The 16,545-nt window shown below is 67.5% G+C and overlaps 2 protein-coding genes and 1 non-coding gene across 5 annotated transcripts; 2 read left to right on the top strand and 1 right to left on the bottom strand.

Annotated features, from left to right (window-relative positions):
• The first annotated feature begins 904 nt into the window (after positions 1-904).
• Positions 905-5,013, top strand: SLC30A3 (solute carrier family 30 member 3). Its single transcript, XM_077176388.1, has 8 exons — positions 905-1,095; positions 2,440-2,612; positions 2,681-2,827; positions 2,904-3,057; positions 3,475-3,673; positions 3,783-3,888; positions 4,183-4,317; positions 4,394-5,013. The coding sequence occupies exons 1-8, from the start codon at positions 1,013-1,015 to the stop codon at positions 4,537-4,539; spliced, it is 1,143 nt and encodes a 380-aa protein (XP_077032503.1). The 5' UTR covers positions 905-1,012; the 3' UTR covers positions 4,540-5,013.
• A 102-nt stretch (positions 5,014-5,115) lies between these two features.
• On the bottom strand, positions 5,116-15,659 carry GTF3C2 (general transcription factor IIIC subunit 2). 3 transcript variants are annotated; one of them, XM_054652953.2, is made up of 18 exons: positions 15,027-15,659; positions 14,569-14,884; positions 13,506-13,794; positions 12,831-12,925; positions 12,470-12,547; positions 12,122-12,220; positions 11,318-11,545; positions 10,986-11,097; positions 10,779-10,896; positions 8,864-8,895; positions 8,537-8,666; positions 7,897-8,041; positions 7,485-7,646; positions 6,963-7,050; positions 6,727-6,855; positions 6,423-6,554; positions 5,839-5,946; positions 5,116-5,721 (listed from the first exon to the last, which is right to left on the bottom strand). In XM_054652953.2, the coding sequence occupies exons 1-18, from the start codon at positions 15,523-15,525 to the stop codon at positions 5,518-5,520; spliced, it is 2,964 nt and encodes a 987-aa protein (XP_054508928.2). In that variant the 5' UTR covers positions 15,526-15,659; the 3' UTR covers positions 5,116-5,517. The 3 variants fall into 3 exon arrangements, 2 of the variants coding, with proteins under 2 accessions (XP_054508928.2, XP_077032497.1); XM_077176382.1 differs by lacking the exon at positions 12,122-12,220; XR_013181701.1 differs by lacking the exon at positions 5,116-5,721 and having other exon boundaries at positions 5,841-5,946; positions 6,804-6,855.
• Positions 15,524-15,687, top strand: LOC129133313 (U1 spliceosomal RNA). Its single transcript, XR_008535944.1, has one exon. It is a non-coding gene; the product is annotated as a U1 spliceosomal RNA (small nuclear RNA).
• The last annotated feature ends 858 nt before the right edge of the window (positions 15,688-16,545 follow it).

Below are 16,545 nucleotides of genomic sequence, written 5' to 3'. Positions count from 1 at the left end.
ACCCGGCAGAGCCGCTCCAGCCCTGCAGCATCACAGGCTGCTCGGGGCTGTCCCCAGCCTGTCCCTGGCCCTGTCCCTCGTGTTCTGGGCACCCAGCGCTGGGCCCGGCGCCTCGGGATGGTGTCCAGGACACGCCAAGGGTGCGTTGTTGGTTCACTGTCTGCCGGGTGTCTCCCAGGACCCCTGGAGCCTTCTCCCAGCCGGCTGTCCCTGCCTGTCCTGAGGTTGCTCCTGCCCGGTCAGGACCCGGCCCTGCCCCTGCTGACCCTCCCCAGGCTCCTGCCCCCGGCTCCGCAGCCCATCCTGAGTCTCTCCGCACCACGGAGCAGCACGGGCCGTGTCATCTGTCGCCGCGCTGGGGGGGCTCTGCCTGGCCGCAGACGGGGCTGGACCCAGCGCCAACCCCGGGGTGCGCTGGTGGTTCCTGGGCACTGAACGCTCTGCTCTGGGCTCGGCCATGCAGCCCCTGCCAGTGCAGCCCCTCCGGCTCAGCCAGCCCGCGCTCCCAGCGCTTCTCTCGGAGGATCGCAGGGGACCAGCGCCAAAATCCTTCCTGCAGCCCGGACAGACGCTGTGCCCTGCGCTCCCCTGTGCACCGGCTCCGGCGTGGCACCGCGGCAGGTGATCCCCATGGTCAGGCACGATCCCCGCCGTGCCGGCTTCTCCACAGCTCCTCTCGTGTCCTTCCCGTGCTCAGGCGGATTCCAGGATCAGTTGTGTCATCACCTGCCGGGGACAGGAGGTGCGGCGGAGCCCTGTCCCCGAAGAGCTTCTCCCGCGAAAGCAGCGCCCTTACACGCAGCTCCGGTGTATTCTCCCGGAGATCCTCCGGTCCGCAGCGCCCGCACCCGCCGGGCCGCCCCCGCCCCGAGCCCGGAGCGGTGGCACCGGGGGGGGGGACCGCCCCGCCACCCGCGCGGGGGCGGGGCCGGGGGCGGAGTCACGGCAGGGGCGGGGCTCGGCGGTGCCGGTGCCCACGGTGCCGGTGCCCGTGGCGCCGCTCGTTCCCGGGATGGAGTCCCCGACCGGCACCGAGAGCGCCCGCCTGGTCAGCCCGCGGGGCGGCCGCGCCGACGGCAGCCTGCGCCTCAAGAGGTACCGCCGGCACCGGCACCCATTGCTCCGGCACCCATCACCGGCACCCATCGCCCCGGCATCCCATCACCCCGGCACCTATCACCGGCACCCATCACCGGCACCCATCACCCCGGCACCCATCGCCCCGGCACCCATTGCTCCGGCATCCATCACCGGCACCCATAACCCCGGCACCTATCACCGGCACCCATAACCCCGGCACCCATAACCCCGGCACCCATCACCCTGGCACCCGGCACCCATCGCCCCGGCATCCCATCGCCCCGGCACCCATCACCGGCACCCATCACCCCGGCATCCCCACCACCGCCAGCACAACTCCATCACCGGCGCCTCCGGCACCGACGGCACTCCCATCACCGGCACCCCCGACACTCCGGTCACCACCGGTACTTCCATCAGCACCGGCACACCATCGTCCCGACAATCCCATTACCGGCGCTAGCACGTCCATCACCGGCACCCCCATCACCCTGGCACCGCCACCCGCGGCACCCCATCACCTCCCAGGCTCCCCGGCAATTCCTCGCACCGTCACCTCCATAATCTCCCGCATCTGCAACCCTCGGTCCTCCCGCACCCGCTCGCCCATCATCCCCGGCACCTCCATCGCCCCCATCGCCCTCGGCTCCTCCGGCACCCGCAAACCCCCGGCACGTCGCGCAGCTCCCACCTCCCACCGCCGACACCGGCACCCCCGGCACGTCCCTCCCCGCCCTCCCCCGTGCCTTCATCCATCCGAGCGGACACCGGCACCTCCGCAGTCCCCGCGCCAGCCCTCTGCAAGTCCGCCGCTTGCACCGTCACCCCGCCACCGGCACGCTCAGCCCGCCGCCGGCACCTCCGCTCAAGCGGAACCAGCCCCGCCGTGCGCCAGCCTCGCTCCCCCCTCGGGTGTCTGTCCCGCACTTATCGGCGCCCAAACGTCACCCACGCACACCGGTACCATCCATCCATCCATCACCCGCCCACACCGGTGCCGTTCATCCGTTAGCCCCCGTCCCGGTGGGCTGCCCGTTGCCGCTTCCGCACAGCTGCCCCACGCACCGGCACCCCGGCCCCCGCCGCCCCTTCCCCGCTGGCCCGTCCCCCCACGTCTCCGCACCGCTGGCCCGTCCCGCAGCCTGGCCCCGGGCTCAACACCTCGCTCCCACCTGCACCTCCCCGCGGTACCCGCCCCACTCCCGTCTTCGGCTCCGTCCCGTGCCTGCTCGTCCCGCTGGGGGGGGGGTTCCGCCGGTGCCCCGCCTGGCCGCATACCAGGGGGAGGCAGCAGGACCCTCGGGGGCTCTGGGCAGGAGCCCCCGAGCCGGCGTTGCCGGCAGTGACCCCCGCCCCCAGTCTCTTCACAGGCTCTGGAGACTCCTCAGCACCGGCGGCCCCCCCGGCTCCAGATCCGCGCTGCCGCTGCAGCCCCCCGACCCCCAGCCCCGGGCAGGGCGGGCTCCAGGCCCGCCGGCAGCTGAGCGTCGCCTGCGCCGTCTGCTGCCTCTTCATGGTCGGGGAGGTGATAGGTAACGCGGCGGGCCGGGGCGCGGGGCTGCGGGCTCGGCGCGGGGTGCCAGCTGCTCTGTGCCCGCAGGCGGCTACCTGGCACACAGCCTGGCCATCATGACGGATGCAGCCCACCTGCTGACGGACGTGGGCAGCATGTCCGTCAGCCTCTTCTCCCTCTGGGTCTCCAGCCGCCCGCCCACCAAGACCATGACCTTCGGCTGGCACCGCTCAGGTGAGCTGAGGGGCGCGGCCCTGCGGGCTCCGGGGCCCCCACGGCCGGGTTGGTGCTGATGGGTGTCACCCCACAGAGACGCTGGGTGCGCTGGCCTCTGTCCTCTCTATCTGGGTTGTGACCGCGGCCCTGGTCTACCTGGCGGCCGCCCGCATCATCAGCAACGACTACGAGATCGAGGCGCGAGCCATGCTGGCCACATCCGCCTGTGCCGTTGGTGTCAATCTGGTGTACGTTCCACGTGTGCACCCATGGCCCCCATCAGCCTGAGTCCTGTCCCCCGTGCCCCTGGAACCCCAAATGTGCCCCCAGGTCACTTTGTGTCCCCATGCACCAGCCTCGTGTCCCCAGACGCTGCCACCCCCACTTCCCTGTCCCCCACATTTTCAAGGCTTCCAGTCCATGTGCCCACGTCCCCATTCCCCACACTCCCTGGTCCCCCAAGCAGCACCTCCCAAGCCCTGTCACAAGCCCCAGGACCAAACCCCTGCCCTGTTCCTGCACACCTTCCAGCCCTGCTGGCGCTCCAGTCCCACTTCTCCCACTGTCCCCAGCCCCAGGTGTGACTGCCTGTGCCCCCTTTGCCCAAGCAGGGCCCCCACACATGCCCTGTCAGTGCGGCACTGAGCCAGCCCTGCTCCTTCCAGCATGGCCTACATCCTGCACCAGTCCCCTGCTGGCCACGGCCATGGCCCGGGGGCCTACGAGCAGCTGGAGAGCTCTGTGTCCTGCCAGCCCAGCCCCCTGCCCGGCAGCACCAGCGTGCGGGCAGCCTTCGTCCACGTGGTGGGTGACCTGCTGCAGAGCGTCAGCGTCCTCGTGGCTGCCACCATCATCTACTTCAAGGTGCCCAGGCTGGGCCACCCCAATACTGCCCGTGGGAGCAGCTGTCCTGGTGCCATGCAGGGTGCCACGTGGACTCTGCCCCCAGCCTCACAGAGACCCCTCTCTGCAGCCCCAGTGCAAGATTGCAGACCCCATCAGTACCCTCTTCTTCTCTGTCTTCGTCCTTGGCTCCACCATCACCATCCTCAGAGACGTCTTCATGGTCCTCATGGAAGGTGAGCAGTGGGTGAGACCCAGGCACAGGGTGGGCACAGGAGCTCCTGGAGCTCCATCTGCTGCAGCACTTTGCCATGAGGCAGCTCCCCTCCTCTGTGCCTCCCCTGCCCCACCTGAACCCCCCCAGTTCCTCCTCTCCAGCGCAGCCAGGTGCATTGGCCCCAGGGTGAGGCCTGTCTCACCCCAAAGCCGCCCTGCCCAGCCTGGCTGCCCTGGGGAAGCCCCAGCCTCAGCCAGGCGGGTGCCGTGTCTGGGGGCCGAGGGTGGCCTGTGTGACCAGGGGGTGCTGGCAGGGGCTCCACGGGGGCTGCAGTTCGATGCGGTGAAGGAGGCGCTGCTGGGGGCCCGCGGCGTGCGGGGTGTCCATGACCTGCACCTCTGGGCACTGACTCTGAACCACGCCGCCGTGTCGGTGCACGTGGCCGTGGGTGAGTGACCTGCACGGGGCATGGCCGGGGTCCCACGGGCCGTGCCAGGAACGAGCCCCTGCCCTGCTGCTCCTAGATGCCGGTGCTGACACGGAGATGGTGCTGCAGGAGGTCACCGCCCGGCTCCAGAGCAGGTTTGGCTTTGCCTTGTGCACGGTGCAGGTGGAGCAGCACCAGGAGGAGTCAGCAGGCTGTCCCCACTGCCAGGACCCCCAAACCTGAGACCCCCACCTGCTGCTATGTTGGGCCCGATGTGGCCCTGGCCCCAGCTCCTTGTGCTAGAGCAGGGCAGTGCTTGAGATCCCATCTCCCCTCTACCCACCCCACTGCTGCGGAGCCCTGGGGTGGGACAGTGACTCCAGTGTGGTGTCCTGGGGGGACAGACACATGGCCTGGCCTGTGGAGCACAGGGGCTCCCTGGAATCTTCCACTCCCTGCTGTGCCACAGCTCCTGAGGAGATGGAATCCTGCCCCACCACCTGGTCCCCAGGGAGCCTGTCTGTCCTGGCAGGAAGGGACATCCCCCATGGGGGACCTCAGACCCCCATGCTGCTGCCTGGGCTCCATCTGAACCCTCCTGTGCCTGGCCCTGACCCATTCCCTCTGCTGAGTCGTGCCTGTGCCCCTGGTGTCCATCTGTCCATCTGTGCCAGCAGCGGTGCCAGCGCTGCCAATAAATGTGTTGGAGCAGCAGCAGCAGCAGTGCAGTAGACAGAGGGGCAAGGGGAGGGAAATGGTGGGCCCCTACAGCCACAGCAACCAGCCACACCTGCCCAGGTGCCAGTACCACCACAGCCATACAAAACCAACCACGTTTATTCTGCACAGCTGAACACCAGCTCAATGTGAGCGACTCCACGGCTCCTCCCCGCCCTCGGGCACTCACTGGGCATGGAGGCGAGCACAAGCACAGCTCCACGCTGGTGGAGCCCACGGGGCTTCCACAGGGTCACACCCACAGCTCAGCCCTGGCCACGCCAAGTCCCACCACCCCTGCCCAGCTCAGACCAAACGGTGCAGACAGACCCTTCCAGGCCCAGAGCATGAGGACGAGTGTCCAGAGCATCCCAGGGAATGGCTGGGAGCAGCTGTCCCCCTGCAGCAGACATCCATCAGGAAAGCAGCACCGAGAGGGCCCACAGCCCCATGCCAGCACAGCTGGCCCAGCCCCAAGCCCTGCCCAGGTGAGGCACTGACACCCTACTCCCCTGGCAGCAGGGAGGGCTCAGGGGGGCCAGGGCTGCTGGGTGTGTCCCCATAGAGGACGCTGAAGCGGGCCTGGCACTCTGGGAGCAGCTGGTGGCCCACGGAGGCCAGCCCTGCCAGGCAGTGTGCCCGCACAATGCCCGCCTGCCCGCCCGACACCAGCCAGCCCTGCGAGTCCAGGTTGGGGCTGAAGCGCACCTGTGGGAGAGAGGAGCCCCTAAGGGACAGGGCTGGGTGCTGGGACTCGGCCCCAGAGCAGAGCAGAGCAGAGCAGAGCCACCTGAGCGCAGGGCTGGGCTCATGTGGCACACCCACCTTGTGCAGGGCCTCCAGCTGCAGGCGGTCGAGGCTCAGCTCTGCCTTCAGCTCCTGCACATGCATGCGCCGCATGGGCTCCCGGCTCGGGAAGTTCTGGAAGCTGCGCTGCAAATGGAGGCACCACCTTGGGCTGCGGGCCCAGGGCAGGAGCAGCGCATGCACCACGACCTCAGCCCTGCCCCAGCAGCATCTGTTGGCCCTGCCATCCCCTGCCCAGCCACAGCCCCCCAGCCCTGCTCGGGGCCAGCCCTGCCATCCCCTGCCCAGCCACAGCCCCACCATTCCTGCTCGGGGTCAGACCCTGCCATCCCCTGCCCAGCCACAGCCCCACCATTCCTGCTCGGGGTCAGACCCTGCCATCCCCTGCCCAGCCACAGCCCCCCAACCCTGCTCGGGGTCAGACCCTGCCATCCCCTGCCCAGCCACAGCCCCACCATTCCTGCTCGGGGTCAGACCCTGCCACCCCCTGCCCAGCCACAGCCCCCCAACCCTGCTCGGGGTCAGACCCTGCCATCCCCTGCCCAGCCACAGCCCCCCAGCCCTGCTCGGGGTCAGACCCTGGCTGCCCCAGCCTCTCGTACCAGGTCGGTGTCCTGGAAGCGGAGGTAGCTCCTGGCTGCCATCTCGCTGTAGCGATGGGTCCTGGGCAGGGCCTGCTCGCTGCCCTCGGGCCCCTCAGGGCTGCATGGCAGCAGGTCAGCCTTGTACACGGGCTGTGGGGGAGAGGCAGCTCAGGGGAGGGCAGGCACAGATCCTGCTGCTCCTCTGCAGACAGGCACCACCAGGCACCAGTGGGATGGGGGCCCAGGACATTTCTCCTGTGGTCCCCTGCCCCTGCTGGCCCTGTGTGCTGGGCTGGGCCCCCCAGGAGCGATGGTCTCTTACAAATCTGCGGTCTGAGGAGCGCTTGATGTTGAGGGGGTTGACAGCCAGGTCAGGCAACACTGCTGCCACCAGCTCACCGGTGATGTCACCTGCAGCCACCGTGTTCAGCCAGTCCGAGCCAGAGATGCTCTGCAGGGACAGAGGGCTGGAGGGCACGGGGCTCCCACCACAAGCCCTGGGCCCCAGCTGGCTCTGAGCTGGCCACTGGGACAGAGTGGCCCTGCCCTGGCCCTTACCCACACGGTGCCCTTGCGAGGGGCCACAAAATAGGCCTTGAAGCCCAGGTACCCGGCGTCGATGTAGTGGATCCCACAGAGCCCATACCTGTGGGGGAAGGCACAGAATGAGGCCTGGGGTGCCTAACTCTGCTGTCACCAGGGATGTGAGAGCCAGGCACAGCCACCTCCCCACAGAACTGGCCCAGGGTGAGGGGGCTGTTCCTGCTCCAGCAGCACGGCACAGAGTCCAGAGCAAGCACAGGCAAGGCAGCTCCCAGAGGCCAAGGACTCACTGAGTTCCCAAACCCCTTTAGCAGCACACCTCTTGCCCAGTCCAGGGGTAGGCCATGCCCTGGCCCACCCTGCCTCTGCCTCAGGGTGGCATGGCAGAGGGGATGCCACACTTTGCTGCTGCAGTGTGACACAAGCAGACCCTGCCCCTGCCATGGCGCAGCTGCACAGTCCCAGGGAGGGGGAAGCCAGAGGGGCCCCAGGGAAGCTGGACTAGGCCTGGCAGCAGGTCTGGCCCCCAGCACTCACGGGGCGTAGCAGTTGTCCTGGGCCACGGTGATGCCGTTGTAGGGCAGCAGCCAGGCCACCTCGGTGCTCAGGAAGCGCTTGATGCTGTTGATGGGCTCGTAGAGCCGCCGCAGGTCCCAGAACTTGATCTTGCGGTCGCTGCCCACCGTCACCAGGAAGTTGCTGAGAAGCAGCAGAAAGGCAGCACTGAGAGCCCGGCACTGAGCCGTGCCCTGGCCCAGCACAGGGCCCAGGTGGCCCCAGCCTTGCAGTGACTCCACTGCCCTCACCCAGGAAAGCCCAACCCAACCCCTCTGGTGCTGCAGAGAGGACCATTGGCACCACAGCCTCTCAAGCCCTTCTGCACAAAAGAGCTGCTTCTGCAGGAGGAAGCTCCTCTCCTGGCAGCACCTGTGGCTGCTCCTGCCCTCACCTGTCAGCCTTGCACCACTCAATGCTCCGGACTGCCTGGTCATGGGCCAGGAAACACCGGAAAGGGTAGAGCTTGAGGGAGGCGTCCGGCTGGTGCACGCACTGCAGCAGGGATTTGGTGAGCAGGTTCCACACTGCCACGGTGCCTGTGGAAAGACCTGTGTCCATGAGGCACTGACAATGCCAAAGGTGCTTCAGCAGGGGACCAGCAGCAGCACAGGCAGGGCTGTGGGAGCTGCACAGCACAGCAGCCAGGCTGGAGCTGGGGCTGCGGCTGAGAGCGGGACAGGGCACAGGCAGGGCACAGGGGCCAGGCTGGAGCTGGGACTCCAAGCAGACAGCATGGTAGCAGGTCCTGGCAACATAGCACAGAGCTGTGGATCACTGCAAGCCCAGCAGAAAATTCCACCCAGGCAAGTTCAACAGATGTGGACAAGCCCAGAGGCACAGACAGGGATGATCAGTGACCAGCCTGAAGGTATGTCAGAATGACAACAGCCAGCCCAGAGAAGCCTCCCCCTGAGCCAGGGCTGGGCAGAGGTTCCAGCACCAGCTGAGGCTGAGCAGCTGAGGCTGCAGTGCCTCTGCCAGGGCAAGGGCTGCTCCCCCAGTGCTGCTGCAGGGCACAGAAAGAGACTCACCGTCATAAAACCCTGCTGCCAGGTGATGGTGGGGCTTGGAAGGCATCCAGGAGAGACTGAGGCACTGCCCACACTCAGATGCATGACCTGCCTGGACGGAGCCCACCTGAAGCGTGGTGATGCACTGCACCTGGGGGCCAAGGGAGAGCCCTGGGTCACAGCCCTGCACGGTGCCACCCGTGCCCCAAGGCCTGGGGTGGGCACAGCACTGCCATGCTCTGCCCCTCCAACACTCTGCAGGTGCCTCGGCTCTCCAGGCTGTGCCACCTGCACGCTGGGGGCTTGCTGGGGAACCCGACAGGGATCACCATAGCAGGGAACACTGACCTTGCAGATAAGGTGCTTGTGGAGGGACCCATCTAGAAGAGAGCAGAAGGGGGTCAGGGCAGGCTTTGGCTGTCCTGGGAGCTCCCTGCCTGGAGCCTGGACTGCAGCTCCTCACGGCCCTGGCCAGGGCTCCCAGTCCCTGTCCCACCATTCCCCAGAGCAGTGACCCCAGCACAGCAGGAGCTGAAGCATAGGGAGGAGCAAACAGGTGGCACAGGGCCCCCAGGAGCCAGGCCTGCCTCTGTGCTGGAGGCAGCAGCCCCTGAAACACTCTGCAGGGAGAGATGATGGGCTCCTGCCCCACCATGGCCAACACCAAGGCTGAGGTGACACAGCGACACACAGGGGCCAGACCTGACTCTGAGCACTGCAGGGAGGCAGGGAGCAGCTGTGCAGGGTATCTGCTCCATGGCTGACAGGACTGGAGCAGCCTGGCAGCACTCCAGGGCAGGGCAGGCTGCAGAGACCCAACACCCAACAGCTCAGGGCAGGATACCCACAGGAGCACCACGCACCAGCTCTGTCTACCAGAGAATCCTCCCCCAGCAAGAGGGGAGCTGTGGGGACCTGTCCCACATCCATCGGACCTGGGGTCCCTGACCCCCAGTGTGGGGCTGTCCCCCAGCACAGCGACAGCCTGGAGCCTGGCAGCCATGGGGGGAGACATGGAGAAGCTGTGCATCCTCCTGGCCACAGCTGTGAGGATGCAGTACCAACCCCAGCTCTGCCAGGCAGGAACACAGGGATGGGGGTCCCCAGTGCCCCAGGGACAGCACAGGGATGGGGGTCCCCAGTGCCCCAGGGACAGCACAGGGATGGGGGTCCCCAGTGCCTCAGCACAGTTTGGGAGCCCCCAGCAGGGCCTGTCAGCAGAGCCTGGCGCTGCTGCTGTGGCTGGAGAGCAGCTCCAGCCCAGCCCTGAGCACAAGGACCGTGTGTGCAGCCGCAGCCAATGATGGGGGGGCCTTCACGACGTGCCCCAGGGGCTGTGGCAGCGCCAGGCACCTGCAGCAGCGTGGGCACAGCCAGCTCGGGGGGGCATGGGGGGCACAGGGAGCCATTCCCCACTGCCAGGAGGGAGGGCTGTGTGCTGGCCACGGCTCAGTGCCCACAGCCAGCCTGGGGGGGCACAGGGAGCCATTCCTCACTGCCAGGAGGGAGGGCTGTGTGCTGGTCACGGCTCAGTGCCCACCGCCAGCACGCGCCGGCCATCAATCCTGCTCAGCCCGGCACAGTCATTACAGGCACCATTAGCCTGAGCTGGCCCAGCTCTCCCTGTCCTGTCCTCACACACGGAGCAGACTGGAGGGAGCAGCTCTGGCAGCAGGGAGATGGGGAATGGCTGGGGACACACTTTGTGACTGCACTGCCACACCCTGCAGCCCGCTGTGGCCACAGTGATGCTGCTGAGAGCCCCCTCCCAGTGCCCAGCTCCCAGGGGCTGCCCGCACTGAGCTACATCCCAGCCAGGCTGCTGCAGCGTCCCTGAGACAGACCCAGAGCAGCACTCGGCACATGGCCTCCTCTCACACAGGCTGTGGGCCCTTCTGGATGAGCCCCAGGTAAGGCTGGAGCCCTCTTCCCCTGGAATTCCACTATGGAATTGTGGAAGCTGCTTGAAGCAAGGCTTTGGCACTGGGGCTTGGATCTGTGGGCACAAGGGTACTCAAAGCAGACCCCCAGCACCAAAAGCAGCCTGGGATCCCACACTATCCCTGTGCCAGATGCCAGGCTGGGGACAGCAGGGCCCCCATTCCCCACCACGCAGCTCCCAGACTGGGCACAGCCCTGCTGGCAGCTCCCCAGCACAGCAGGCTCCTGTGGACAGAGGTGCCCAGCCCGGGGCTGGCAGTCCCACCCTGGCACGGGTGGAGGAGGGCCAGGACGCCCTGCTCGGCAGTGTGGCTCTTCCTACCTTTTACCTGGGTTGCCTTGGCGTGGTGCAGGGCCTCGGGGTGCGGCAGGGCGTACACCACCACCCTGCCGTCCGAGAAAGCAGCGGCCAGCAGGCCCAGCCGGCTCATCTCGGGGTGCTGGGGATGGACAGACGGGCTCAGACAGGGATGGGGGCACCTCCCAGGACCCTCAGGGAGCCCAGGGGCAGCCCCTGAGCAGCACTCACCATGCGGGCTGCAGTGGGCGGCTCCCAGGCACCGCTGGGGCAGAACTTCATGTCCCACACACAGCCATGGTCAGCAGCGATGGCATAAGCCAGCCTGGCCTTGCTGGGAGAGCTGTGGGTGTGAGTTTGGCCGTGAGTAACATGGCAGCCGGTGCCCAGCAGCTCCAATACACTCCAGGGTACACCACCCGCAGCAGAGCTGGCCAGCAGCACAGCCTCCTCGGGGCTCAGGCTGGGGCTGGTGGCTCTGGAGAGGCCAAGCCTCACCACCCACACAGCCATGGAGGGACACAAGATTGAGGCAGGGCCCAGCCCCAGGCCTGGCCACTCACCCCTGCTCTGTCTGCAGCGTGCCCAGGTCCCAGAGCTGCAGGAGGGCAGGGCCTGAGTGAAGCCCAGACACGCTGTGGGTCTCCTCCATGCTCCTGTGGCAGGACACGGCCACGAACTGCGGGGCTGCGGAGCCCTCCGGGGTCGGGCACCACGCCATGGCCCACACCGGGCCGCCCACGAAGAATGAGACATCCCGGCGCTCCGGGTGGGGCTGCAGAGAGCTGAACCTGGGGGGCACAGGGGTGAGGGCTTCTGAGAGCTGGGCCAGGGGCTGGCGGCACCCCAGGGTGCCCAACCCATGGGTGCAGCCCTGGGGTAACCTCTGGTCACCTCTGGTCCAGACAGGCCTGGGGACACCCTGACAGCCACCATCCCTCTAGGCCGACACCCTGACCCTAATCCTGACAGCCACTGTCCCTCTGGGCCTAGGGACACCCTGACAGCCACTGTCCCTCTGGGCCTAGGGACACCCTGACAGCCACTGTCCCTCTAGGCCTGGGGACACCGTGACAGCCACTGCCATGCCAGGCAGGGGACACCCTGACACCCACTGTCTCTCTAGGCCTGGGGACACCCTGACAGCCACTGTCTCTCTGGGCCTGGGGACACCCTGACAGCCACTGTCTCTCTGGGCCTGGGGACATGCTAACCCTAACCACCACCATCCCTCTGGGCCAGGGGACACCTGACAGCCACTGCCATGCCAGGCAGGGGACACCCTGACAGCCACTGTCTCTCTGGGCCTGGGGACACCCTGACAAGCCACAAGCAGCCTGCTGTCCTGGGGACACCCCATCACACACCTGTTCAGCCTGTACAAGGCACCATCGTCCTTGATGCCCTCGCGCTGGATGGAGAAGAGGGGAGACTTCTCCTCTGCGGGCAGGTACGGGGCAGCCTCGCTGTGCAGGCACAAGTGAGAGCAGCTCTCCCACCCCTCCCCAACCACCCCAGCACCATCCCAGCCCCCACACAGGCCCCACTGCCCGCTGTGTTCCTCCACAGCCAAACCCAAGAGACCCCCAAAGCCCACAGCAGACCCACAGAGGGGTGGGGGAGCACAGGCCACCCATCCCCTTGCTCACCCCAGCCACTGCTGGGACCTGCCCCACTTTTCCTTTGGCCCTGCTCCCTCCCTGCTCCCAGGGTACCTGTCAGAGAGACACGTCCACCTGTGTGCCACTGGGATCCAGTCAGGGAACTCCCACTGCGAGTGCTTCTGCTCCCGCCTGCAGGGCACGCCAGAGCTCAGCCATGGCCCTGCACGGGCATGTCCAGCACCCTCCTCACAGCCCTCCCCAGGCACGAGCAGCACCCCTGCCTGCATGCTGTGGCACAGCCTCCCCTTCTGCAGCACACCCCTGCCCTTGGCAGCCCTCCCACCCCAGCAGAACAGTGACATTCCCGAGGCACGTGCTCCTTCAGCCTTGCACCTCTGCCAGTGGTGGCACCAGGACACACCCACTGCCCCTGCAGCCCCCTGAGCCTCGAGCACTCCGAGTTCCCACTCACAGGCTGCAGGTAAGGCTGGAGCTCTTCTCCACTGGGGCCATGATGGAGTTGTGGAAGCCATTGGGGGCGAGGCCTCGGCACTGGGGCTTGGATCTCTGGGCACAAGAGCAGACTCAGAGCAGGCCCTGAGCCCTGGGGGACCACCTGTCCCAGAGGGAACCACCACAGCCCCCGAGAACAGAGCCCTCCCCAGCCACTGTCAGCACTGGGCTGCAGACACACAGCCCCTGGGAGAACTCCCAGGAGGCCAGGACCCCTCAGGACCTGCCTCTCCCCCTGCTCCAGCAGGAGTGCAGGCCCTGCTCCCTCTCCCAGAGCTCCTGTCCCTGCTCCCACCGGCCCTGTGCCTCCCCATGTGCCACCCTGTCCCTGGCAGCAGGGACCCTGTGGGACAGCAGGGCCACCTGGAGCTGTGGGTGCAGGGACAAACAGGGATCCTGTGGGACAGCAGGGCCACCTGGAGCTGTGGGTGCAGGGACAAACAGGGACCCTGTGGGACAGCAGGGCCACCTGGAGCTGTGGGTGCAGGGACAAACAGGGACCCTGTGGGACAGCAGGGCCACCTGGAGCTGTGGGTGCAGGGACAAACAGGGATCCTGTGGGACAGCAGGGCCATTGGAGCCGTGGGTGCAGGGACAAACAGGGACCCAGGCAGAGCCCCAGCTCTGCCCTCACCCCCGTGGCCGCCGTCCTCCCGCCGTGCCCTCGGGGTGTCTCCAGGTCTGGCTCTGATGCCTCGCTGTTGAGCGTGTCGCTGCCCTCCTCCTCCTCCTCCTCTGCCTGCAGCACCTCCTGCGAGGGCACGAAGTCAGCGTCCCGGGCGGGGTCGTCGCTGTCCGTGTCCTCCTCCCTCCTCCTCCTCCTGCGGCGCTTGCTCTGGCCGCGCTCGGGCTCCTTGGCGGGAGCAGGGGGCTGGCATGCCGGCATCAGCTCCTCGGCCAGCTCCTGCAGGTACAGCAGGGCCCTGCAAGGCCAGGGCAGCGCCTGCAGGTGAGCACAGCACGGCACGGGTGGGCCAGCCCTGCCGCCCTCCTTCCCCCAGGCCGTGGTGCTCGGGGCAATGAGCTGAGCCTGAGCGCCAGCCTCCCCCACCCTGAACTCCCTGCAGCTCGCCCTGCTACCACCAACAATTCCTCCTGCTCTGTCAGGAAGCAAGGAAATTCCTCCTGCCACAGGCAGCTGCTGCGCCCTGCCAGGGGCTCCTGGATCCAAACACATTCCCTAAAGTGGGAAAGGATTGGTCTGTGAGGAATCAGTACATCCCACCAGCAGGGGACAAAGTCCTACAGGGCAGACACTGAGACCCTCTGGGGACACAGATTCCATCCAAGAATCATGAAATCAGGGAATGGTTTGGGGTGGCCTAAAGCTCATCCATTCCACCTCCTGCCATGGGCTGGGACACCTTCCACGAGCCCAGGCTGCTCCAAGGCCCATCCAACCTGGCCTTGAACACTTCCAGGGATGGGGCAGTCACAGCTTCTTTGGACAGCCTGTGCCAAGGCCTGCCCACCCCCAAAGGGAGGGATTTATTCCCAAAATCCCACCTAACCCTTGCAGTGGAAAGCCATTCCCTGTGTTCTGTCCCTACAACCCTTGTCCAAAGGCCTCTCCAACTTTTCTGTGCCCCTTTAAGAGGCTCTGAGGTCTTCCTGGAGCCTTTTCTTATCCAGCCTGAACTATTCCCGCTCTCTCACGTGTCGCTAGAGCACGGTACTCCCGGGCCACCCCCACTTACACTTTGGCCGCCCTCCTCTTGGGCCGCCCGCCCCGCGGGCTCTCGGGGCCGTTCCCGTCCTCGCCGGTGCCCAGCGCCTTCTCCGCCCGGAGGGGCTCCGGTGCCCGGGACAGCTCCAGCAGCAGCACCTCGGCCTTGCCCTTCCTGCCGCGCCGCCCGCCAGCCCGCGGCGCCGCCACTGCCCCGTTGGCGGAGCTCTCGCCGCGCCCCTCCGCCGCGCCGTCGGGACCGGCTCGGGGCCGCCCCGGTTTCCTCGGGGATTTGACGGCTGGTGCTCCATCCTCACCGTCCAGAGCTCCCGCCGGCAGCTCCTCCCCTGTCCCAAAACACCGCGGTTAGCGCCAGCACGCAGCAAGGCCCCTCGGCACGACTCGGTGTCCCGCAGCACCGGGCACGGCGGCACCCCCTCGCACCCCGGGGAGCGCTCCCGCCTCGCTCCGCCCCCCCTTGGTACATACGGAGCGCTCTCTGCTCAACCTCCCGCTCCCCACTACGGCTCCGGCTCCGCCCGGCAGAACCCGATCGTCGTCCCGGCCGCTCCCGGCCGCTCCGCTCCCGGCACGGCGGCCCGCGGGCGGCGCTTGACGCCATCGGGGCTCCCAGAGCCGCCGCCCGGTGCGCGCCGCGCCGCCAGCACCGAACCGGAACCGGTGACGGCCAATTGATGACATCAAAAGGACGCGACGAGTGTGAGGTGGGCCGGGCCATTAACCGGCCCTTACGGGGCGCGTTCATGCAAATTTCGCCCCGCCGCGCGGTGCATGCCGGGCCCGATCCCGCGCCGTGCCCGCGCTGTCCTGGCGCGTCCGCGGCCTTGACGCGGGCCGGGCCGTGCCGAACCGTGCGGGCCGGGCCGCAGCGTGGGGCCGGGCGGTGTCGGGGCCGGGGCGGGGCCGGGCGTGTGTTGGGCGGGCGTGCGGCGGGCGGGGCAGGCGGGCGGTGGGGGTGTTCGGGCATACTTACCTGGCAGGGGAGACACCATGATCAGGCAGGTGGTTTTCCCAGGGCGAGGCTCATCCCTTGCACTCCGGGTGTGCTGACCCCTGCGATTTCCCCAAATGCGGGAAACTCGACTGCATAATTTGTGGTAGTGGGGGACTGCGTTCGCGCTCTCCCCTGGTTTGGCTGTAAATGACAGAATTAAGTAACGACAAAAGATGTGGGGAGAAGTACCCACTTAAATGCGTGCATTCCGTCCTCTCGCTGATCCTCGATGTCCAGCGAAGCCTAAAACGTTCGGCGGGCGCTGTAGCCGTGAGTGGTGGCAGGGCAGTGTACACCCGGCGCTGCATCGAGGATGGGGTGATGGACACGGGAGCCGCGGGATCTGGGACCCGGGGGTATGCAGGAGGCGACTCGCGAGGGGTCTGGGATTCCCCAGCAGGACGGGAAAGCAGCGAGGGCGGTCCGGTCGTGCTCTCGGTGTGCGGCTCGAGGATAGCCGTGGGTTCAGGGGCATCCCACGGCGCGCTCTCCACAGGCCGTGCCGGTGCCCGGGAGACATATCCCATTCCCTGCAGTACTTGGCAGCAGATCCCTAAAGGGGGCTCGCTCATGGACTGCTGCCATCGAAGGCGGGATGATCCCGGCCTGTCCCACGCCGTGTCTGCAGGAGCAGGGAAACACCCCGGTGAAAGGGGTCCTCGCCGGGAACGGGGTGCTGCTCGGTGAGCACTGTGTGGGTCACACCCGGCCGAGTCCGCGAGTTCAGCCGGACTTACAGAGAGCGGGAATTTGGCGCGCCCCGAGTCGGACCAAGTCTCTGCCCCTGTCCGTCCCTCCCGCGAGGTCGGAGGGCTGGCCGGGACGCTAACCCGAGTCCTGCCGTCCCACCGAGCGCGCAGTCGGGCCGGTGGCGCTGCTGGACCCGCGGGCCGGAGCCTGGAGAGGCGAGGCTGGGCCGCTTCTGCAGACATGGAGTGGGGCAGGGATGGGCACCGAGGCCCCGTGGAGTCGGGCTTGCAACACTGCTGCTGC

Source organism: Agelaius phoeniceus, chromosome 3, assembly GCF_051311805.1.
Source record: "Agelaius phoeniceus isolate bAgePho1 chromosome 3, bAgePho1.hap1, whole genome shotgun sequence".
In the NCBI taxonomy this organism is placed as follows: domain Eukaryota; kingdom Metazoa; phylum Chordata; class Aves; order Passeriformes; family Icteridae; genus Agelaius; species Agelaius phoeniceus.
The sequence above is the reverse complement of the archived record's forward strand: the minus strand, read 5'-3'. Positions and strand labels throughout refer to the sequence as shown.